The sequence below is a fragment of the Coffea arabica genome, chromosome 10c (assembly GCF_036785885.1).
Source record: "Coffea arabica cultivar ET-39 chromosome 10c, Coffea Arabica ET-39 HiFi, whole genome shotgun sequence".
NCBI classification, from domain to species: domain Eukaryota; kingdom Viridiplantae; phylum Streptophyta; class Magnoliopsida; order Gentianales; family Rubiaceae; genus Coffea; species Coffea arabica.
Window position 1 is genome coordinate 49,220,304 of NC_092329.1, and position 20,488 is coordinate 49,240,791.

General features: G+C 36.1%; 2 protein-coding genes across 2 annotated transcripts; both read left to right on the plus strand.

Moving 5' to 3' along the window:
- Positions 1–806: 806 nt before the first annotated feature.
- Positions 807–7,951, plus strand: LOC113713478 (uncharacterized). The gene is made up of 6 exons (XM_027237205.2): positions 807–3,412; positions 4,988–5,098; positions 5,608–5,799; positions 5,898–5,968; positions 6,624–6,810; positions 7,555–7,951. Exon 1 carries the CDS (start codon positions 972–974, stop codon positions 3,297–3,299), a length of 2,328 nt encoding a protein of 775 aa, XP_027093006.2. The 5' UTR covers positions 807–971; the 3' UTR covers positions 3,300–3,412; positions 4,988–5,098; positions 5,608–5,799; positions 5,898–5,968; positions 6,624–6,810; positions 7,555–7,951.
- Positions 7,952–11,062: 3,111 nt separating this feature from the next.
- LOC113714429 (uncharacterized) lies at positions 11,063–18,880 on the plus strand. Its single transcript, XM_027238256.2, has 7 exons — positions 11,063–12,914; positions 13,419–13,474; positions 15,012–15,284; positions 15,371–15,607; positions 15,886–16,005; positions 16,348–16,476; positions 18,596–18,880. The coding sequence occupies exons 1-7, from the start codon at positions 11,198–11,200 to the stop codon at positions 18,614–18,616; spliced, it is 2,553 nt and encodes an 850-aa protein (XP_027094057.1). The 5' UTR covers positions 11,063–11,197; the 3' UTR covers positions 18,617–18,880.
- The last annotated feature ends 1,608 nt before the right edge of the window (positions 18,881–20,488 follow it).

Here is a 20,488-nt window from a genome sequence, read left to right on the forward strand (position 1 = left end):
ACGAACAACTAAACTACGAATGTTGGGAATTTCTACAATTACAACTCAGTAGCACTACAACAAATCCCACAAAGAGTCGGAAAACCTAGAACCAAATAAGACAGTTAAGGTTCCGGATGGTCTCGGGGTAGCCTAGTTAGGTTCCGAAATCGTGTGTTCGAATCACTTCTCTATCGTTTGTATATCCTTGGGGGACGGGGTGCACAGACGCAGGGAGATTAGTTTGGCAAAAGTTAGGATACTCCCTGTGTTGAAAAAAAAAAGATAGTTAAGGATATAAAATCAGAACATAACTTAATATTGGCTTCATACATAAAATGGACATTAATGCAAGAAAAATGGTTTTGCATGGAGCAACTTTTCCAAGGCCAATTATTGGTTTTTTGAAAAAACAATTTTCGTCGAGCAATATTTCCAATGCCAGTAATTGGTTATGCATTCCTTCTTAATTACTTTCAAAATTATACTTTTACACATTAAATTAGAAAATTGGAGGACATTACATAATTGTTACTTATTCCATGCGTCAGTTCTATCATTGCTACCCTAATAATTTCATTCCATAACATCATATGACAATTCAATATACAAACTAATTATATAGTAATTATGTATACTTCTAGGACAGAAAGAGGGGAAAAAAGCTAAAATCTTTGGAAGCTACTTAACCTAACTGGAGAAAACTTGATTAGGCCCAATAAGCACAACGCGATAACCCATATTTTTATGGAAATGGATTTGGCCCAATGAAAATTTGGGCCGCATTTTACACCCAATTTCTTGATTTCCTTGTGCCGACCATTTTCTTCAACAATTTTCTTGATTTCTTCCATCAAAAAGCAGTGCATCATAAACCCTAAAAACCCTCCCTTTCTCCATCATTATTCAAAATTCTGATTTTGCGTTTTGAAGGGAAGAAAGAAAACGTATGCAGAAATGAAAGCTGCTGGTTTAATATCTCAACGGAAGCAATGACTGAAGATGTTTTGATTTGCTTTATTGGTGTAGCCATGTTAATTATTGTCCGCAGCCTTTTGGGCAGCATCAAATTCATCAGAAAAGCTCATTCTTACCCAGTAAGATTGCACTCTGCCCCGCATTTGATTCCTTCATCTTGTGCTTTTTCACGGGAATTCATGATGTTGGTCACCAGTTTTTATTGCTTTTTTCAAAGCCCATATTCCTCAGAAGCTGCTGGTTCTAGTGGTAGATTAAATGATAAAGGATTTGACAAGGAAATGATAAGGAAAATTGTGAATGAAGGTAGATGGGATGATTTTAGGATATTGGAATTGCTTAAATCTGCTTTAGCTCCCATTTGGGTTTCCAGAATCTTGGTTGAGTTGAAGCAAGAACCTACATTGGCTCTGAAGTTGTTCCACTGGGCAAAAACCCAGGATAAATTTTGTCATACTACAGAAAATTATTGTATAATTGCCCACATTTTGTTCTGTTCTAAGTTTTATTCTGAAGCCAATTATGTTCTTAAAGAATTGGTTAGTTTAAATAATGGCAACAAGGTGTCCCCTTGTTGCAGTATAGTTGATGTTTTGTGGGCGACAAGGAATATTTGCTTTCCAGGTTATGGAGTTTTTGACGCATTGTTTAGTGTTTTTGTTGAGTTAGGCTTGCTTGAGGAAGCAAGCGAATGCTTTTTGAGGATGAGAGGGTATAGAGTTCTTCCAAAGCTACGGTCTTGTAATCATCTTTTGCATAGGCTTTCTAAGAAGGATGATGCAATCATGGCAAATAAGTTTTTTGGAGATGTAATTGACGCTGGGATTGTTTTGTCGGTATATACGTACAATATTATGATTGATATTTTCTGTAAAGAAGGGGACTTGGAATCAGCACAAAGGTTGTTTGCACGGATGAAACAGATGGGTGTTAGTCCAGATACTATTACTTACAATACTCTTTTAGATGGATATGGAAAATTTGGCCATTTGGAGGATGTGTTTGGTTTATATGAAGAAATGAAAGATGCTGGGTGTCCCCCTGATGTGATTACATATAATACATTGATTAATTGTTCTTGTAAATCAGAGAAAATGCCAAAAGCATTTGATTTTCTCCGTCAGATGAAGGACAGTGGTTTAAAACCTGATACGGTAACTTATAGCACATTTGTTGATGCTTTTTGCAAAGAAGGACTATTGCAACAGGCTCTCAAGTTTTATCTGGACATGTGGAGAGTTGGTCTTACTCCTAATGAATTTACATATACTTCTTTAATTGATGCAAATTGTAAAGCAGGTAAATTGGATGATGCTTTAAAACTACTCAAAGAGATGTTGGAAATGGGATGCAAGTTGAACATTGTTACTTACACCGTATTGGTAGACGGCCTTTGTGAAGAAGGGAAGATGAAGGAAGCAGAGGAAGTTTTCATTGCAATGGAGAAAGATGGGATAATCCCAAATGAGAAGATATATACAGCTCTTATTCATGGGTATATAAAAGCTAACAGGATAGAACATGCTATGGAAGTTCTGAATCAAATGAAAGAAAACCAAATTGAACATGACTTATTCCTCTATGCAACTATTGTCTGGGGTGTATGCAGTCAAGGGAATTTGGATGAAGCCAAGCGTCTACTTAATGAAATGAAGGGCCATGGTGTCAAAGTGAATCATGTGATATACACTACACTTGTTGATGCATATTTTAAGGCAGGAAAGTCTGCTGAGGCATGCAGTTTACTTGATAAAATGAAGGGAAAAGGAATTTCCCCAACAATTGTGACCTACAGTGTGTTAATTGATGGTTATTGCAGATTGGGATCTATACAAGAGGCAGTTGATTGTTTTAGTAGAATGCAGCAGATTGGTTTGCAACCTAATGTTGTAGTTTACACAGCACTTATTGATGGCCTGTGCAAAAGTAAACGTATTGAGGATGCTAAAAGTTTGTTTGATGAAATGATTGACAAGGGTATATTTCCAGATAAAATTGCTTATACGGCTTTGATGGATGGAAATTTGAAAAGTGGAAAGGTTGAGGATGCCTTGGAATTGCGGAACAGAATGGTTGAAACTGGCTTGAAGCTTGATCTTCATGCCTACACTACTTTGATATCAGGACTCTCAAGATGTGGTGACATACAACGAGCAAGGAATTTGTTTGACGAGATGATTGAAAATGGTGTCCTTCCTGACGTGATCATATATGGTTGCCTTATCAGGAAATATCACGAGCTTGGTGACGTTAATGAAGCTCTTTTCTTGCAGAATGAGATGACTAGAAGAGGTCTTTTCCCAGTCAGAGGTCAATATGCTGTTCAAAATGTACAAACCTGAAAAACCAGAAGGCGCTTGTTGATGAAAAAAGTTAAACCATCTCACCTGGTGAAAGAGTAAAGCAATAAGATTATCTCGTTTCGTCGTCAACCTTTTTCATCTTCCAAAATGAGGTGAGTAATTGCTGTTAGTTTTTTCCTCTGAACTCTCTTACTACCTCAAATTAATAGGTAAATGTTCCCATGTTTAAGATTGTTAAGGAAAGTTTGTATAGTAATGGCTATGGAGTTAGCTACAATTTTCACTGTATCAGTGCATTTATACATCATGCTCTTTTTGCTTTTCTTTTTTTTTTCTTTTTTTTTTTTCTCTTTTTTCCTTTTTAAACATGTACAGGACTCTACTCTTAATGGAATTAATTAACATAAAATGCACTTCTGGAGTTTGAGTTTCATGAGGGGTGAAAGTAAAGCAACTGAATTTGCACTTGGATGTTCATTTATCAGGAAATGTTTTACAACTTAAGCCTGACTATTTTTGTAAATGTAGCATGAAGAGTATGAAATACCTACTGCATAAAAGGTGCATAGGTTCGCATTTTGTATTGGAAGAGCAGTTACTGGTTTGCCTGAAGGAAAAGTGGCATATGCCCATGAGAGAGAAGTGCAGAAAATAAGACTAGTTAAGCCACTTAGTGTTAGCCCCATAGCACTTGGATTGAAGGAATGGGAGGGAAAGGAAAGGAAAGGAATTGGAGTGATTTGGTTTTTGTTGTTTGGATTGATTTTTGAAGAGGGAAAGGAAAGGATAGGGAGGGAAAGGGTCTAGTTGTTTTGTTGAGTTATGGTTTTTGCCCAAAAGTAGGTGGAAATGGAGGGAAATGAAACCAAATTAATTGAAATAATTAATTTTTTTTAATAGATCATTTTCTCTATCTTTTCCAGTAAATTAACACTTGATATTTTCCTTTCCTTTGTTTTCCTTCTTCAATCCAAACAAAAATTCAGTATTCCCTTTCCCTTCCATACTTGATCCAAACAAGATGGATGAATGCCACTTTCCTCTACTCTCCTTTCCTTTCCTTTCCATTGGTGTCCTTTCCCTTCCTTTCCTTCAATCCAAATGGTGCCATGATCTCCAAAGGGGAGAGAAACAAGAAAAATGGAACCCACTTTCAAAAATTCCATGTGTGACATTGCTTATGGAGATAATTTAATATTGTTTTCTGACTGCTTTATAAAGTAGGGTGTCCTGCAAAAAGATCCAGTTTTGGCGCACTAAGTTTCCAAGATTCTCACATGTTTTATATTGGTCATTTTCAATGGTTACCCTAGCCTATTTGAGAGCAAAGACTATTAGTAGTTCCTGATTCCATACGATCTTAAATGTGCCCAGAATGTATTTGTTTAGCTCCACTTGCACCTCTCACTCTCTTGTGCGCGCGCACATGCTTACAATTGGTTGTACTAACCTATTTTCTTTTGTTTTTGTGGGTCTTATACTTTTCTTTGTGAACTTCTTTTCTTGGTGTTTGTTTTCTTTTCTCCTTTTTGGGTCTTGTCCTTGTCTGTACTGTTCTGGATAAGGATTTTTTTAAGGTCTCTCTCTAGCTCTTTATCAACATGTCTTCTATTAAAAAAAATAAAATGGATTAACGTAGAGAAGTTATAGATATTATTGTTTTGTTTCTGAATAAGTTACCACTGCTCGATATGTTCTCTTACAATAATGCTACTTTGGAAACGCAGGTGATAAAATACCAAAAGCTGGGGATATGATTCAATATTCAAAATATGGACACTGTATTCTTTGCAGCAAATAAAAACCCAAAGAAGCAACTATTCCAATTTTTATACCATGTGAGTTGATTATTTGATCATATGTTGGTTAGCATTTTCTTTGAATTTGTGGTAGGATTCTTGTTTAGCAACATATTGCCAAGCAACTAACTATCCCCTTGATTTTTTATGATGTTCTCCTTTAGTTTCTAGTTGTGTGTCAAGCTTATCTATGTTTTCCTCCTACTATGAGCCTAAACAATTTGGAATTTATCGTAGATGGCAGTAATATTTTAGGTTTTAAAAATTCCAGTTGATTGAAATCTAGTTTCATCATATTTGATCAGAAGTTAATGTTCCATTTATATTTTATTCTATTCTGCTTACTTCTTTAGATATTTATCATCGTGACTAAAGTTCTTTTGGACATATTGGCTTCTATTTTCATCTACCAAAAATATTTTCTTACTCAAGGTTTGGTGGGTTCTGGAAGAATTACTATCATTGAGATGCTATCCTTCGATGGATTCATAATCTGAACGAGTCAGTTACTGAATATTGAATAAATTGTTTCTGCTGTAATTTTGTAGAGAGTAGCAAAAGTAGATTTGGGGGTATCTTCTGTGGTTAGTCAATGAAGATGCTGCAGAGTTGGATCTGAAAGTGAAAAGGTTGAGATTGGCTTGGAGAACTTTCTTATCAAGTTAATTAAATCTGCAACTAAATTACGCAATTAGAAGAATTCTCCTGATAAAAGGTGGATGCTTTCATTAACCAATAAGGTAAATCTTTTTCCTCACTGAATGTCTTGTCTATCAACTCATCAAAGGTATAATTTTTATTTTGAAAGTGTAACTACCCCTTGTTAACTTTCAAACAGTGTGAATCTGAAGAAAGCCACGATGTATGCAGTCAATGTATCAAATTCTTGTGGAGTGTACTATAAAGCAGGTGAACCCCTCACTTCCTATATGAGGAGAACAGATTGTCTTTCCCTCTCTCTGTCTCTCCCTCCCTCATTTTTTTCAAAGAAGAGTACAAGCACACAAACAGAGCTAGATATGCAGGCTTTTCACAAAGAAAATGAAGAAGATCCTGTTTGAGCTATTTCATCACACTAAAGACTCTTTCTGTTATCTAAGTTATGATTCTTAAGAATGAGAAGCAGGAGAGAGTGTTTAACTCTCTCTCTCGCTCTCTTCCTTCCCCACCTCTCTTTTCCTTTACAATTGGTAAGATGTTGAAAAGTAGATGGTTCCATGTTAACATTTTCTGGTGCACCTTCACATTATGTAACTTCTGAATGCATATTCATAGTCAATCAGATCCATTGTTCTTTTCACGTGCCATTCCTCTCTTGCTTTTAGCATGAAAGAAGTATTTGTATCAGTTGTATTTATTAGTGCAAATATGGCTTATAAGTAAAAAGGTATGTGCACGTAGCTCAGAATTGTTTATAATGACGCCTGAATAATGAATTAACAAGCGAATTGGCTTTTGCTGTTTGCAATATGGAATATGTGTATTGTTGGAGTCATACATTTAGTTGCAAAGGTTCAGTTCCTAGTGCTGGCTACCCTTCTAAGGTTGAAGATTTTTTGTGTAGGTTTCAGCTTGTAATGTGATGATTTGGAAGCACCAGCTTGATGACTGGAGGTATTCGATGACAGTGAGAACATTTTCAGCTGCTATTTTGAGTGTATACATCTGATACCCCACTGGGCAGAGGTGCTGTTGTTATTGGGTGCTTCCAGTAAGCAGTACAGAGATGAGTAGTAATGTGATTTTGAGAGGTAATAGTCTTGTTTGCGACTTTGTATATTTTCTTCTACTTATTTTGTTAGATGATAAAGATGGTGTATTCGAGATTGGTGTGCTGCTATTTACATTAGTAATTGGCATAGTGTATGGTATTCCTTTCTACTTTCATCTTATCTAATTCTGATAGTGTCCAGATCAATAATGTACTTGGATTTTGTTTATTTAATTCATGCTGTATCACTACATTTCGATAAAGTAGTTAAATATTGATGCAGCATGGGTTGAAAGAAGTGAGGTAAATAGTGAGGTGCAGTAGGTAGTCTTAATAATAATGTAGGTGAAAAAATTCTTTTAATTCTTTATATCGGCTCATTAACTTTTAGAAGGTTTTGTGGATGACACGTTTCTACCATAAGCTGGTCTTCATGACTGACTAGTATGTGGTAGGCAAATTGCATTAGAATCTATGCCAGGGGACAGTGATCCAGTTTAGTAGTTTTTTGTGGAAGCGACTTTGGTACTGCAATAATGATGATGCCGTATAGGAGAGGCCTATGGGTGCAAATTGATACTTGGACTTTCATCCCAGGTTTGCTGATTTCCTTGTCAGATAGAGAGGAACCAGCTGCAATATCTATTTAATTTTCCTTGATCTAGTGTTTTAATTTGTTTCCTTTGGGCATTCGGAGAATTGGAGCAATGTGTTTTTCATGCTTAATATCTTTGCGGATTTAAAGTACAGTTGAGTGTACCAATTCATTTCTTTTGGCATGTAGGTTTTCCATCGTGTAAGATCCTGAAGACCATCCCTCGAAGCGAAAGAAGAAAACTTATGGACTTCTAATTCTCGGAGGTGCTTTCAGAACAACTGAGATGATAATGTTACAGAACTTTTTTCTCATTCTTTGCTCAGATTAACCTTCGCTTGTAAACAACCAAAAATTAAAAAAAGACCTGCACCTGTAACTTAGCCAAATAGATAGTTGGCTAAGGTCATAACAACTTGCAGATTTGCAGCAGACTTGATGAACTGCAAATTCTTCTGCATTACATATCCAGAAAACCTTTACGATATGTGATCATACCTGATTACACGTTTGTAACACACTTAAACTGCATTTTCTTCTGCAATTTCCAGTCATCAATGGCAAGGCATTACCATTAATATCAACATCCCACAATGGGAAGCAAAGCTTCCATTGGATACCATGCAGTAAGTAGCTAGCAACAAGAGCTAGTCTATTAACTTTATTGTTACTAATCCTATCTTCTATGCTTCTCGTGAACGTGCAACTTGCAAACATTTGCTTTAGATGATTCACGTCCTTTAGTATTTTAGCCAGCATTGCATCATTGATAGCGGGACTAGAGATTTTGTGCAGCAATTTTCTGTTGTCAATTAGGACTTGAATTTCAGTGCAGCCTTGCTCGCGTGCTTTTAACTAGAGCCAACCTGATCCCATTTGCTAATTCCTCAGGTGAAGCACCACAATCCTCTTGGCAGTGCCCATGCTTGATTGAGACTTGATCCTTCCAGTTACTACTCCTGATGCCAATCCCAATCTTGCTGCTTGTTGGCCCCTTCTTAGCTCCTACCACATCCTTATGGATGATACTCCAGAATTTTTGGAAAAGTAAGGGTGCCATACCATCAAGCACGGGGCCTTGTTTGGATGTATTGAGAACAAAGCTTCCTTGATTTCTACATTCATTTGGCAGGTTATGTGTTGTGGAATACCTTTGAGTACTACCTCCATGTCCTTAGCAGGGTTAGCCATCTTGGCTGAGTCATAACCGGAATAGGAATGGAGGGAATTGGTACAATATTGATTTTTGAATCATCGAGTATTCCATATCGAATGCGAATCACTTTGACTCGGTCGATATTGACCGGTTAAGTTAAAACCGTGTAGTAGAATGTCACCCAAAATCTTGGAGTCGACTTGGAGTTGAATTGGTCAAATCATGAACAAAAAATAAAACACCTAATAATTCATCTCTTCTTTTTTTACTTTTACCCAAAAATTGAACTCCTAGTAATTGAAACCAAACAAAACATGAACAGAGTACAAAAGGGCACACAAAGGGCCTGCATCAAATCAATTATTGCCATACAACTACAAAGCCCTGCACCAACAAAAGGCTGTCATTCCCTTCATGATTTCTTCTTTTCTTTTTCAGCCACAATCGCAAGGGAAAGGGGAAAGGGGAAGATAAGATGAGAAAGCAGAGCACAGAATCATTTTTTGGAAAAATGTACTATCAATTTCTTCATCAGTTTGCAAGGGAACTTCTTCAAATTTGCAGAGAGGGAACATCAATTTTCAAAGAGCGAAGGAGAAAAAAAAAGTGAAAGAGAAAGGGAAAAGAAATAACGACAAGGACGGCTAAATCTGGAGTGGGAGGAACAACGCTAAAATTGGACAAGCTGGGCTTTTGTACTGGAGAGGATGGAAACAAATAAAAGAATAAATTAAAAGATCTTAAAATCCAAGTTTGGCCCAAGTAATTAAGAGATTGGACTCCTAATCTTAAACTCAAGTATCAGACCAAAAGATTCGCATCTTCTTTCAAAATAGTTTCTCAATTTTAATTTTTTTTGAATTTAATATTTAGATGTGATCTTTAGATATTTGTAAATTTATGTAATGCATTTTGGCATTTTTTTTATATATTATTAAGTATATGATTAATTGTATTAGTAGTCACTTATCTAAGTTTTAGTTGGAAAATACATAGTCATTATTTGGATACATTTTAATGATCATAAATGTAATTTATTTATTCCATGTATCTCAATTATGTAGGTTAAAATGATAAATTAATTAGAAAAAGGCAAAAAAAAAAAAAGAGAGAGTTAACTTCCAAGTTCTGCTTCGTTAAACAAAAAAAATTGAAGTAGGCAAATTGTGAAAGTGTAAATTATCTTGTACAATTATACTTGGTTGAAAAAAATTTAATATATTTAGATAATAAAAAATTAATTTTATTTTTATCTAAATAATGCATATTAACAAGTTTTGACATCACATCTATAATTATTTAACTAATATAGGGACAATGTAAAATAACTCCAAATCAAGGGTTCGGTTATTACCCTAGAGATGAGGAATTTAGATCAAATTCACCACCTTTGCCATATTTTAATCATGTTGCATCTAGTGCTTCATCAAATTTAAGAGATGAATAATACGGTTCATACATTTTTCCCTATTCACATGAAGGAAATCAAGTGCAAATGCCATATTCTTACTATAATAGGGTAGAGAGATGAGCATGATTTTGAACATAGTCGTTGTTTTACATGGTATTAATAGGTATGTAAAAAAGTAAAAATATATTTTTACTATATTTGATTAGAATTCAAGAGTTGCACATTATTCATTAATTTTAATATTTCAGTGATATTTATTTTTTTTATTTTAGAAAATTGAGATCAATCACCTGGGTACTACAGTTGATCAATGTAGGATGAAAATATTTGTTGAGAATATAGTGAAAATGCTTACTTCTTTGTGTCTTTGTATTTCATAATATTATTTGATAGGTATTTGTTTCTTTTATTGTATTAAACTAAACACCACTACTTCCTCTGTGTGCTAGGATTCGACTTGTATTATTTTAGACATGATGATTTTATTCTTATATTTAATTTTTGATCTCATATAACATAGGATTAGAAAGCACTTGATGCTAAAATCATTTATTGCTAATGTTACAAGTTTATGATAATGAAAGCATTATTTTATTTAAATAATTAGTAACTATATATGATAATGTAGGTATTTAGTAAATTTAATTTGATAATTGTGCCTCTTATGTCATTTTCTATTTTTTTTGTAAATTTTTCAAAATTTTTACAAATTTTTATATGTTATAATGTGTATATCACCAAATATCCAATTGATATACCGCAACCGCGACATACACCAAATATCCAATCATATACTGCAGTGAACCATTTTTTTTTTGTGAAAATAGGGATTAAATATTAATAAACAACAGAGTTTTGCCCTATCTATTACAAAGCAAAAGAGACAGTGACCCGCAGTGAACCATGATCCTCATGTCCTTTAACTTTTGGCACTCCCCACATTGGCATCTGCAGGCAGCAATTTACAATGCCGAAAACTTCCTTAGTCGCAATGGTTCCACGACACGTACAAGAAGCACAACTCGTGTGCCGGATCCCTCACCCCAAAAAAAAAGGCACAACTCGTAGCAACTGATGATCATGGACTGTATAACAAACGTTCTAATATGGGAAAATAAGTAAAATGATAACCACAAATTTAAAGGAAAAATTAAAAAAAAAACAATTCTCCTGCTACTTGTTTCAGCAAATTACCACGTGGGTAATTGAACCTGCACCAAAAGCTTCTCCAGTGCAGTTGCTCCCTTAGTCAACCGGCTACTGCCATGGAGGTTCCGGAGCTACCGGAGTGCCCGGTCTGCTTGAACCCCTACGACGCCGTTTCATCTGTCCCCCGAGTCCTCCCCTGCGGCCACTCGACCTGCGAAGTCTGTATTTCCCAGCTGCCCAACCCCTTCCCCAACACCATCCGGTGCCCCTCATGCACTCAGATTGTGAAATTACCAGGCCGCCCTTCCTCCCTCCCCAAGAACATAGACCTCCTCCGCCTCTCCTCCTCTCTCGTCCATCCCCACCACTCTCCGGACGACAGGCCCAAAAAGGTCACTCCACGGGAAGAATCGGCACCCCAACTTAATCCGTTCATGCCCACTTTATGGTCTCGTGAATTTTACTTGAATTGGAAGAATTGGGTTTTGCCGAACGACTGCGTTTTGGTTGAGAGAAGGGATTCTCAGGAAGAGGGGCTTTTTGGTTTATCTTATGGGAAAATTGTGAGAAATGTGGATAATTTTGATGTTAGGTGTATTTTGAGGGAGAATGAGAAAGTGGGTCTCGTTAAAGTTGGGGTTTTTAGGGATCAAAGTGAAAGACAAGATGGAAAAGAGGGGGTTTTATGTAGTAAGTTTAAGTACAGTTATGAAGCAAAGATCGTGAAAGTTTTGTTTTTGATGAAAGAAAATGAAAGAGATGAATTGGAAATGATTTTGAAAGAAAGTTTGAAGATTAAAAGAGTTGGAAAAATTTGTGGGTTTTGGTGTAATGAGGAAGACAACGGTGTTTTTATGGTGTTTGAGGGGTTTAGCAGGGGTTTAGCGAAGAGTACATGGGAATTGGAAGAGGGGTTTTTGGCGAAAATTGAAGAGGAGGGACATAAAGCGAGCAAGATGGGTGGTTTTGGGTTGATTGGAATGGAGATATGTGAAGTGGTTAATGATTTACATGTCGAAGGATTTGTCCTTGGATGTTTGAGCGTCCATTGTTTTGGTTTGGATGAATTTGGTCGTGTTTTCATCGATTTTGGTGAGGTTTTGGGAGTAGGTAGGAGAGTACGTTGGGCGATCAGTGGAAATGAGGAGCTGGAAAATGAGTTGTTCAAGAAGGTTGCGTTTGTTAGTCCAGAGGTGGTAATTGAGTCGTTAAGGAATCAGGGTATTGAGTTAGGGGATGGGAGTTTGGATTACAAGGTTGGATTCGGATCGGATGTTTGGTCGTTAGCTTGTGTTCTCATCTGGCTTCTTGCTGGGAAGTCATTCTCTGAAGAGATGAATAATTACTGTAAGTGTCTTTTCAGTGCAGTGAATGATCAAAAGGGTTGTAATTATGTGGACTTGTATATGGGTTGGAAGGAGAAAATTGCTGGCTTGTTAGAAGGTGGATTACGTTTGGGATTTGCTTCTCTGAAGGATATGCTGTGCAAGTGTTTGGAGTTCGATCCTGGAAGTCGACCAGTTTTAATTGAAGTATGGAAATGCATTAGGAAATTGACTATTCTGCCTGAGCTTGATATATCATTTCAGCCAGAGATTGATGCGATCAGGAGGATCCCAAGTCATTGTATATTGTTCGGGAATCTCTGTGATTCATCAATGAAGAGTAAGAAAGGAAGATCTAGACATGTTGCAGGTGGCTCATTAAGAAGAGATGAAAATGAAGTGGAGGGGTTGACGGTTGATGGTGACGTTAATGGCCTCTCCAATGGTCATGCCCAATGCATTAACTTGAAGGGTCATCTCGATTGTATCTCAGGATTAGCTGTTGGAGGTATGACCTATACTAGGATGCTACTTTTTGACGCTTTGCAAATGGTTCATATCACTTAAAATAAATTATTCTATGTGATCTTGCTTTTTCATATGGGTTGTTTGATTTGTTTATTTTGAAGTTTTGACTGGAATTAACATACTGAGACAGAAAGGTAAATCCTGATTCCGTATGGTCATGATTCCCTGCAAGTGATGCAATTGTTGTTTCTGATTCTAGTTTTTGCTGTGATATTAAAATGGTTATTCTGGTTACTGCATAATATGCCATACAAGTGGAGTCCCTTATGAAGGGATACCTAACTGAATCTTTTACATAATTCTTTCGGTAATATTATCACGTTTGTTGTTGCCCACTATTTTGTTGTTCTTCATTTTTTAGTTTTTTAAATTGAAGGAAGTTGGAATTTGCATTGAGATGATTGTGTTTTGTGTCAGCATAATTTGTTCTTATTTCCTGTATGCTTTGAACTTCATTGCGCTAAACTCAAATTTTCCTTTTTAGGGGGTTTTCTCTTCAGCTCCGCGCATGACAAAATAGTCAATGTATGGTCTTTGCAGGTACACAGCTTACTGGGAACTTCTTTTTAGATTGCTTTTTTGGGCTTGCAGATATGACATTATCTGCTTATTGTTTGTTTCAGGAGCAATTACCTATAGGTACTGTAAGGCAAAACTAAAACTATTTGATTGTTGAAACTGTCTTTAAGTATGCTTTTTCCACCGCTAAGATATATGCACTATGATATCTTATATTTGTCCCTTGGAACATTTTTCTGTGAGTGAAATATCTGCCTCATGATATGTTCCCATAGATGTTCTCGTTGGGATAAGTGTTTTGCAAAGTAATTGTGATTAGTTCCCTTTGAATGAACCATGGTGATAGTTGGCCGAATGCTTTGTTCTTGTAATGAATTCATAACTGGGATTAATGCTCTATCTTGATTGAATGAAGGTCTTGTTGATGATGAATCCATACTTTGATACCTCTTCAGCGGGCTGATTGTTGTGGAAGGGGTCTGTCTGTATTTAATGATAAAACTTGCTTCTGATTTTTGAATGTGATAGACTACTGTAAAGTTTTTTGGGAAGAGATATTATCTGGAAATAGGATCAATTTTCTGTTAATGACTAAATGATGGAACCTGTAATTATCTTCCTTAGGATAGGTGTTTGAAACATAAGGCAGAGAGTGAGTATCATGGTAGTGGATGAAGATCTTGACCTTTAATCATTATAAGTGAAGGGGCTTTAGAATACATGGTCGAATGGTGTGCTAAGCTTTGTTACTCACATCTTTGCATTCTCTTTAGGAGCCATTGTTGGCCTGTTATAACAAAACTTTGTAATAAAATGTCTCTTTAAATCTATCAAGATAGAATTAGGTCAACAATTGACGCTAGCTAGAAAGTGCTTCAAAAGGCACTGGCTACCTTCTTACTGACAGCACAGCCATGTTCTGGCACTCAATTAGTAACGCTAATGAAATCAATTCCATAGCCTACTCCTTACTCTGCTTTGGGTTCAAACTCTATCATACATTTGTGCTTTCAAGCCTTTATGCTGTTCTAACCCAAGATATGTATGAAAACCCTATTATCAGTTTTCTTCCAATTCACATAGCTAAGGCTCTCATTTTGAATGAGATTTGTTTGGCGTAATCATTCATTCCTGCATGGATTTACTGTGTATTTTACTACAAATAACAAATTTCATATTAGCTGCGGTATGAATGCTGGGAATTATGTTCAATGATTCCTTTATCAACCGGCATATTTTGAATTGTAGAAAATAATTAAATGGCATAACATGGTTTAGATTCCTAAAGATTATGAGGGGACCACACAAAATCTTTCCCAACAAATTAGGTATTTTTATGTGGAGATCATCTATGAGATTTTGAAAAATATTTGGAACTAATGAATTATGGTGTACGTATAACGATGAAAAACAAGAAATGCAAATTAGAGGCATGCAATATTGGCTGAGGCTTCAACATATAGTGTTCTTTCCTTTTAAAATTTGCTATGATGCATCATGATTTCTTCTAAACTTGGATGCATAGATTGAGCTTCTTTGCAATGCTTTATTTTTTCAGGATTTTTCTCATGTCCATTCATTTAGAAGCCATGAACATAGAGTTACAGCAGTGGTTTTTGTGGATGAAGGAGAACCGTTGTGCATAAGTGCTGATAATGGAGGTGTTATATGCATCTGGAGTGCCAAATTTCCCCTGGATACAGCACCAATAAGGAAATTGTTTGAGGAGAAAGATTGGCGCTTCAGTGGTATTCAGGCCCTAGCTGTTTCTGGTAATGGATGTCTGTATACTGGCAGTGGCAGCAGGTCAATAAAAGCTTGGTCATTGCAGGCAATGCCTTATATATAATTGCTCTTTTTTTCCCCAAGTTATCCTGCAGAAACCATATTTATTTGACATCATCTAATTTTCTTCAGGATTACTCTCTGATGTGCACCATGACTGGTCATAAATCAATAGTCTCCTGCTTGGCAGTTTCCAATGGGATTCTGTACAGTGGAAGTTGGGACGGAACTGTTCGATTATGGTCTTTAAATGACCACACTCCTTTGGCTGTACTAGAGGATGAAAGACCTAATGCTCTGAGTCCTGTTCGATGTCTTGCTGTGGATGGGAATTTGCTTCTTGTGGCTCAGGAGAATGGCTATGTCATGGTAGTGTATAATTTCTACAAGGACTATTGCTTTGTATCATTCGAACTGGAAATCAGCATCAAATCTTTCATGTTAAATGTGGAAATCAGCATTACATTTTTCGTTTGCTATAAGTAAAAACATTTGTCATTCTTAAAATTCTGTTTAGTAGCAGTTCTTAGATTATTTGTTTGCATATATTGTTAGCAACATTACATTATCTGAAGTATTTTGTTGCTTCAGAAAATGTTACACAAAGGCCATTTTGTTTTCTCTGATAGTATTTTTTGTTGATGCAGATGTGGTACAATGATGTGCTTGTGAAGTCCTCTCAAGTTCAAAATGGTGTTTTATTCTCCATTAACAAGAGTGGAAAGTGGCTTTTCACCGGGGGTTGGGACAAGACTGTCAGTGTGTTAGTACGTATTAAAAAATTGTATTTATCCATCCAAATCGGTTTTGTCGAGCTTGGGCTCAACTCCAGATATTGGATTCTGAATCTATTTTCAATGCAAGTTTAGTTTTAAAAAAATATTGGCCATCAAGACTTTGATCATTTCTTGAACTTTTATGAACTCATGCTATTAGTTGACTTCTATTTGGTAGCATGAAGAATGATGAGAGGAATATAGCATTTTATTTCAAGTTTCTTCTTCTTCTTCTTTTTTTTTTTTTTAAGAGGCACACCTTTTCTTTTCCATTTATGTTTTTAGGCGTTTTGGTCCCTTATTGGATTTGCAACTAATATAATTAATTTGTAGGAGCTTTCTGGAGATGGTACCCAAACAGAAGCCACCCTGACTGGATCAGTTTCTGTTGATTCTATTGTAACTGCTTTAGTTTACTGGGAAGGAAAGCTGTTTGTGGGGCAGGCTAATGGTGCTCTCAAGGTATGCTGTTAATTTGAATATCTTCTTTGGTTTTATGACTTGATTTCTGGTCAACATATATTCAAAGTTGAGGCCAGTGTTTATCTGAAAATGTTGCTAGAGTTTGTTAAGCCTTTTACTAGATGTTCCTAACCTTTGTTGTTCTCATTCATAATTAATGTTGCAAAGTATAAAGTCTATTGGAAGATAAGTGAAGAACGTGCAAAGAGATTATGTCTTGTTAAATATGATTTACAAAAACATTCTTCTTTTGATAACATCAAAATTGTCTTCTTCTATTACAATCATTTTGCAGTCTTCCATAATCTTGAGGAGAAATAGATCTAACCTTTGAAAAATGAAAAATGAATGTGGGTGCCTCATCAATATGATGTGTTGGTCAATAGTTTCCATTGGAAACTCTTTACCTGTAATGTTGGAGCAGTTGTGGTTTCTGTGTTTTTGTCAAATAAGTCTCTTAACAGTGGTATGTGGTATCGTTCAAGGAAATATTTTGCTTATAGTTCTAGTACAAGGAGGAAAGGAAAAGTTCAACTGGGCCTCTTGTTTCATCTCATGCAAAAAAACCACATCATTAGAGACCATAAAGCTCCCCGATATACAGTGGAAACCTTTGAAAGTGCTCCCTTCCATCTAATTTAAGGGAATGGATTTTTACAAAATTTAGTTACAGCATCCAGCTCTTTTCACTGTCATTTCCGCGCTATTCTTCTGTCAGCAAAAACACTGGAAGTCATGCCTCATATTCTGCAGGTGCATTTGACTCATCAATCTCACCCCAGTGGAGAGATTTGAGTTGTTTTCGATAATTTATGGTCGAATATAATCTTGATTATACAAGTTTCTTTTTACTGAATAGCAGCAAGCAGGCACAGCCTGCACAGAACTGGTATCTCTAGAAAATTGCATATTTATATAATCCGTACGATTTTACAAGGTGTATATTTTCTCTAGACTAACAAAATAGACAAAAGAAAAATGCATTAACTCCCTTATTTCATCTATCATGACCTGGGTGCACCAGTTAAAGGTTATATAACTTGATGTTAATACTAGAAGCAGGTAAATTTGGTATGCGCTGTCTTTACAACTTTCAGCCACATTTAAAGGGCCATACAGCTAACAAGTAGCACAGAGAAGACCTTTTGAAATTGTGTCTTTGATGTTGGAACATTGAAGGTGCATAATCCTCCTGTATTAGCATGCATAATGTATTCAGCCTTTTGAAATTGTGGCTTTGATGTAGACACAAAAAAAAAAAGTGACTTTAGTTCATACATGCAGTAGTGTTCTTGCTCAATTCGTTGTTAAGCATTGATGAACGCATGCAATAAACTGATTTAAGTAGATTACTTGTCTGGGATAGCAAGTTACTGAGTCACAATTGTTGATCAGTGCAAGATAGCTTAGAGTATGTAGCATGCTGGACAATTCTTGGTAGCACTCGTTATCACATGTAGATCATCTTAACCAAGTACCCAACTTCACCAGATTCATACTGTACAAAGTAATCAATCTGACTCCTTTAAATTTGTAGCCTCTGCGAAAAAGTCAGCTGCTTCAAACATTCATTTAGACTCGATTCCTATAGAGAGGGTCAATGTCAGAAGGAGCCATTCCTATAATGCAAGTGACCATTGACAGCTAAAAAGACTTCACCTTGTTGATATACTTTCGTCCCATTTGATGTTTGGGGTTTTTGTACTCACAAAGTTGATAATTGACATCAAATTAGACTGCAGAATCCAATTCATGCTTCAAGCTCTCTACTTCCCCGCCCTTCCCAAAACCAAAACACCCTCCTAATTTATTCTCATTTTCCCCAAGTCAAAATTGGGTCTCGCTCATGACTTTTCTCATTTTCCCCTTCTCAAAGGTGGAGTATAGAGAAAATGTATAGAATCACATACCATCTGGAGTTGTATATCTTGTCAGCAAAAGAACTGGAATCGAAAATCAAGTTCAGTTCTCATTCAAAGCAGACTAAAGCCAAAGTCAGTTGGCGTTACTTCTGAGCATTCAAACTTTGTATTGAACATTGTTGGAAATTTGAAGGTTCTTGTTAAATAAAATTTCAGCGACTACGCTTATTCAGCAATTTGTATTTGGAATATTTCAGGTGTGCTACTCTGGGTTATGACGAGCTCGTGCAGGACGTCTGCTGTATACCGATAGTACAGGATGCCTATACTGTTTTTGATAAACTTGATGCCTATACTTCATTGTCTGATAACAACATGTAAATGAAAAATTCCAGGAAAAAACTGCATGAGATTGTATAACTTGATTCAATGCATATGAATAGATTTATCACGTAATCTTTGTATATATGTACATAAATTTTTTATTCTGAAAGATGTATAATCATTCTCCAGTTGGTAATGATGACATGATTAGAGCAAAAGTGGTTAGCTTTGTGCAACAACAGATATTTGAAACTACAACTTCTGCATTTACATTAATTATCTTGTTCATGGACGCGAACCGTTCTGAACAGTGTAACATTTTTTTTGAACGTTTTGTAACTCTATGTAAACCTCTTGTACATCCTTCCAACAATCAGAGGAGTGATATTTTGTTATTGTTCATGTAAGTCTCATATGTAATAGTTACGTCTTTATTGTTTAGTTTTACAAATAGTTCATGTAGAGTTACACCTTATACAAGAAATATTACGTTACATTGTTCCGAACTGTTGTTATCCATAATCCCTTGTTCATTAGGGCCCCTAATGTGCCGTCAAAAATGAAAATCTACATCATCTTCTTGGCAGAAGCTCAGTAGTCAATTATTCTATGTGCATTGCCATAGAATTTACAATCCGACACAGCTACAGATATTGCTGCAACACAAACCACCACCCCCCCCCCCCCCACCCCAAAAAAAAAGGGATGAGAATATCACTACTCAATTGGCTCCTTTCTTTCCTTCCTTTACGCTTTTGTACAGGTGATTTATGACCCATAATATTACCAACTTATTGATTTCCTCGTAAGAGATTAAACTCAATATGAATAAACTTTAGAGGCTACTGGCTAGAGCATTCAAAAGATGGCCAGAAATTGATATCAAGAATACATCCTGAGCTAAACCTCGGACAGACCCATGATAAGTTGTTGCAAATTACAAAGTATAGCAATGGAAAAATAGAAACAAACATGATAAACGATTTCGACTATGAAACTTGAGAGGTTGATGCTTTTAGTGGATCGATTTCAACTTCAAGCAGGCCAGAGCAAGTTGAACTTGCATGCTGCACGAGTCTTGTGGAGTGATTACTAGTTATCAGTTGCCCCCTAATATGACCTTTTTTTTGTCAAAATGTCAAAGTTACACACAAGTTAGATTACAGTTAACTGAAACACTTTGAAAGTTGAACCTAAACGGGATCCACAAGAAATACCCATCCAGCTCATTGGTGACAGGAAGGTGCTCCCTAATATGACCGGAATGCCATTAAATATACAAAAACGATAACCTCAAATCCTACCTGCTTTTAGTTGCCTTGCAAGCCAAGCCAATTAAATTGGATATTTCTATGGGCTAAACAAACTTTCTCTGTATGGAGTGGTGCTGATGTTCTAGCGTCTTTCCATGCCTTGCCCAGATTTGTTCCAAGCTTCATTCTCCAGCCTTGTATGATGTGTCCCCTACTTCCTCCAAAAAAAAAAAAAAAAAAAAGATTTAATTGTCTTACTTATTACATATTATCTCCTAAATATTTTTCAGTGAGTTTGACGGGTTATGAGTTTACTTGTTTTGGTTATCTATACCCACTAGTCATTGGATCTGAATTAGATCGGGCCACATTAGATTGGTTTGATAAGCTCAAATCAAACCGAGTTCACGTGGATGTGATCCGATTAGAATCATTAATTATATCGTACAATCAATCACACATACCCCTCATCGCTAGTCATTACTTAATTGGGCACTAGTTTGTCCAGCCCAAATTTGTCCAAACCTGTATTCTACCTTAAAACATTTATGCTTCCTTTTCCTCTATTCCTAA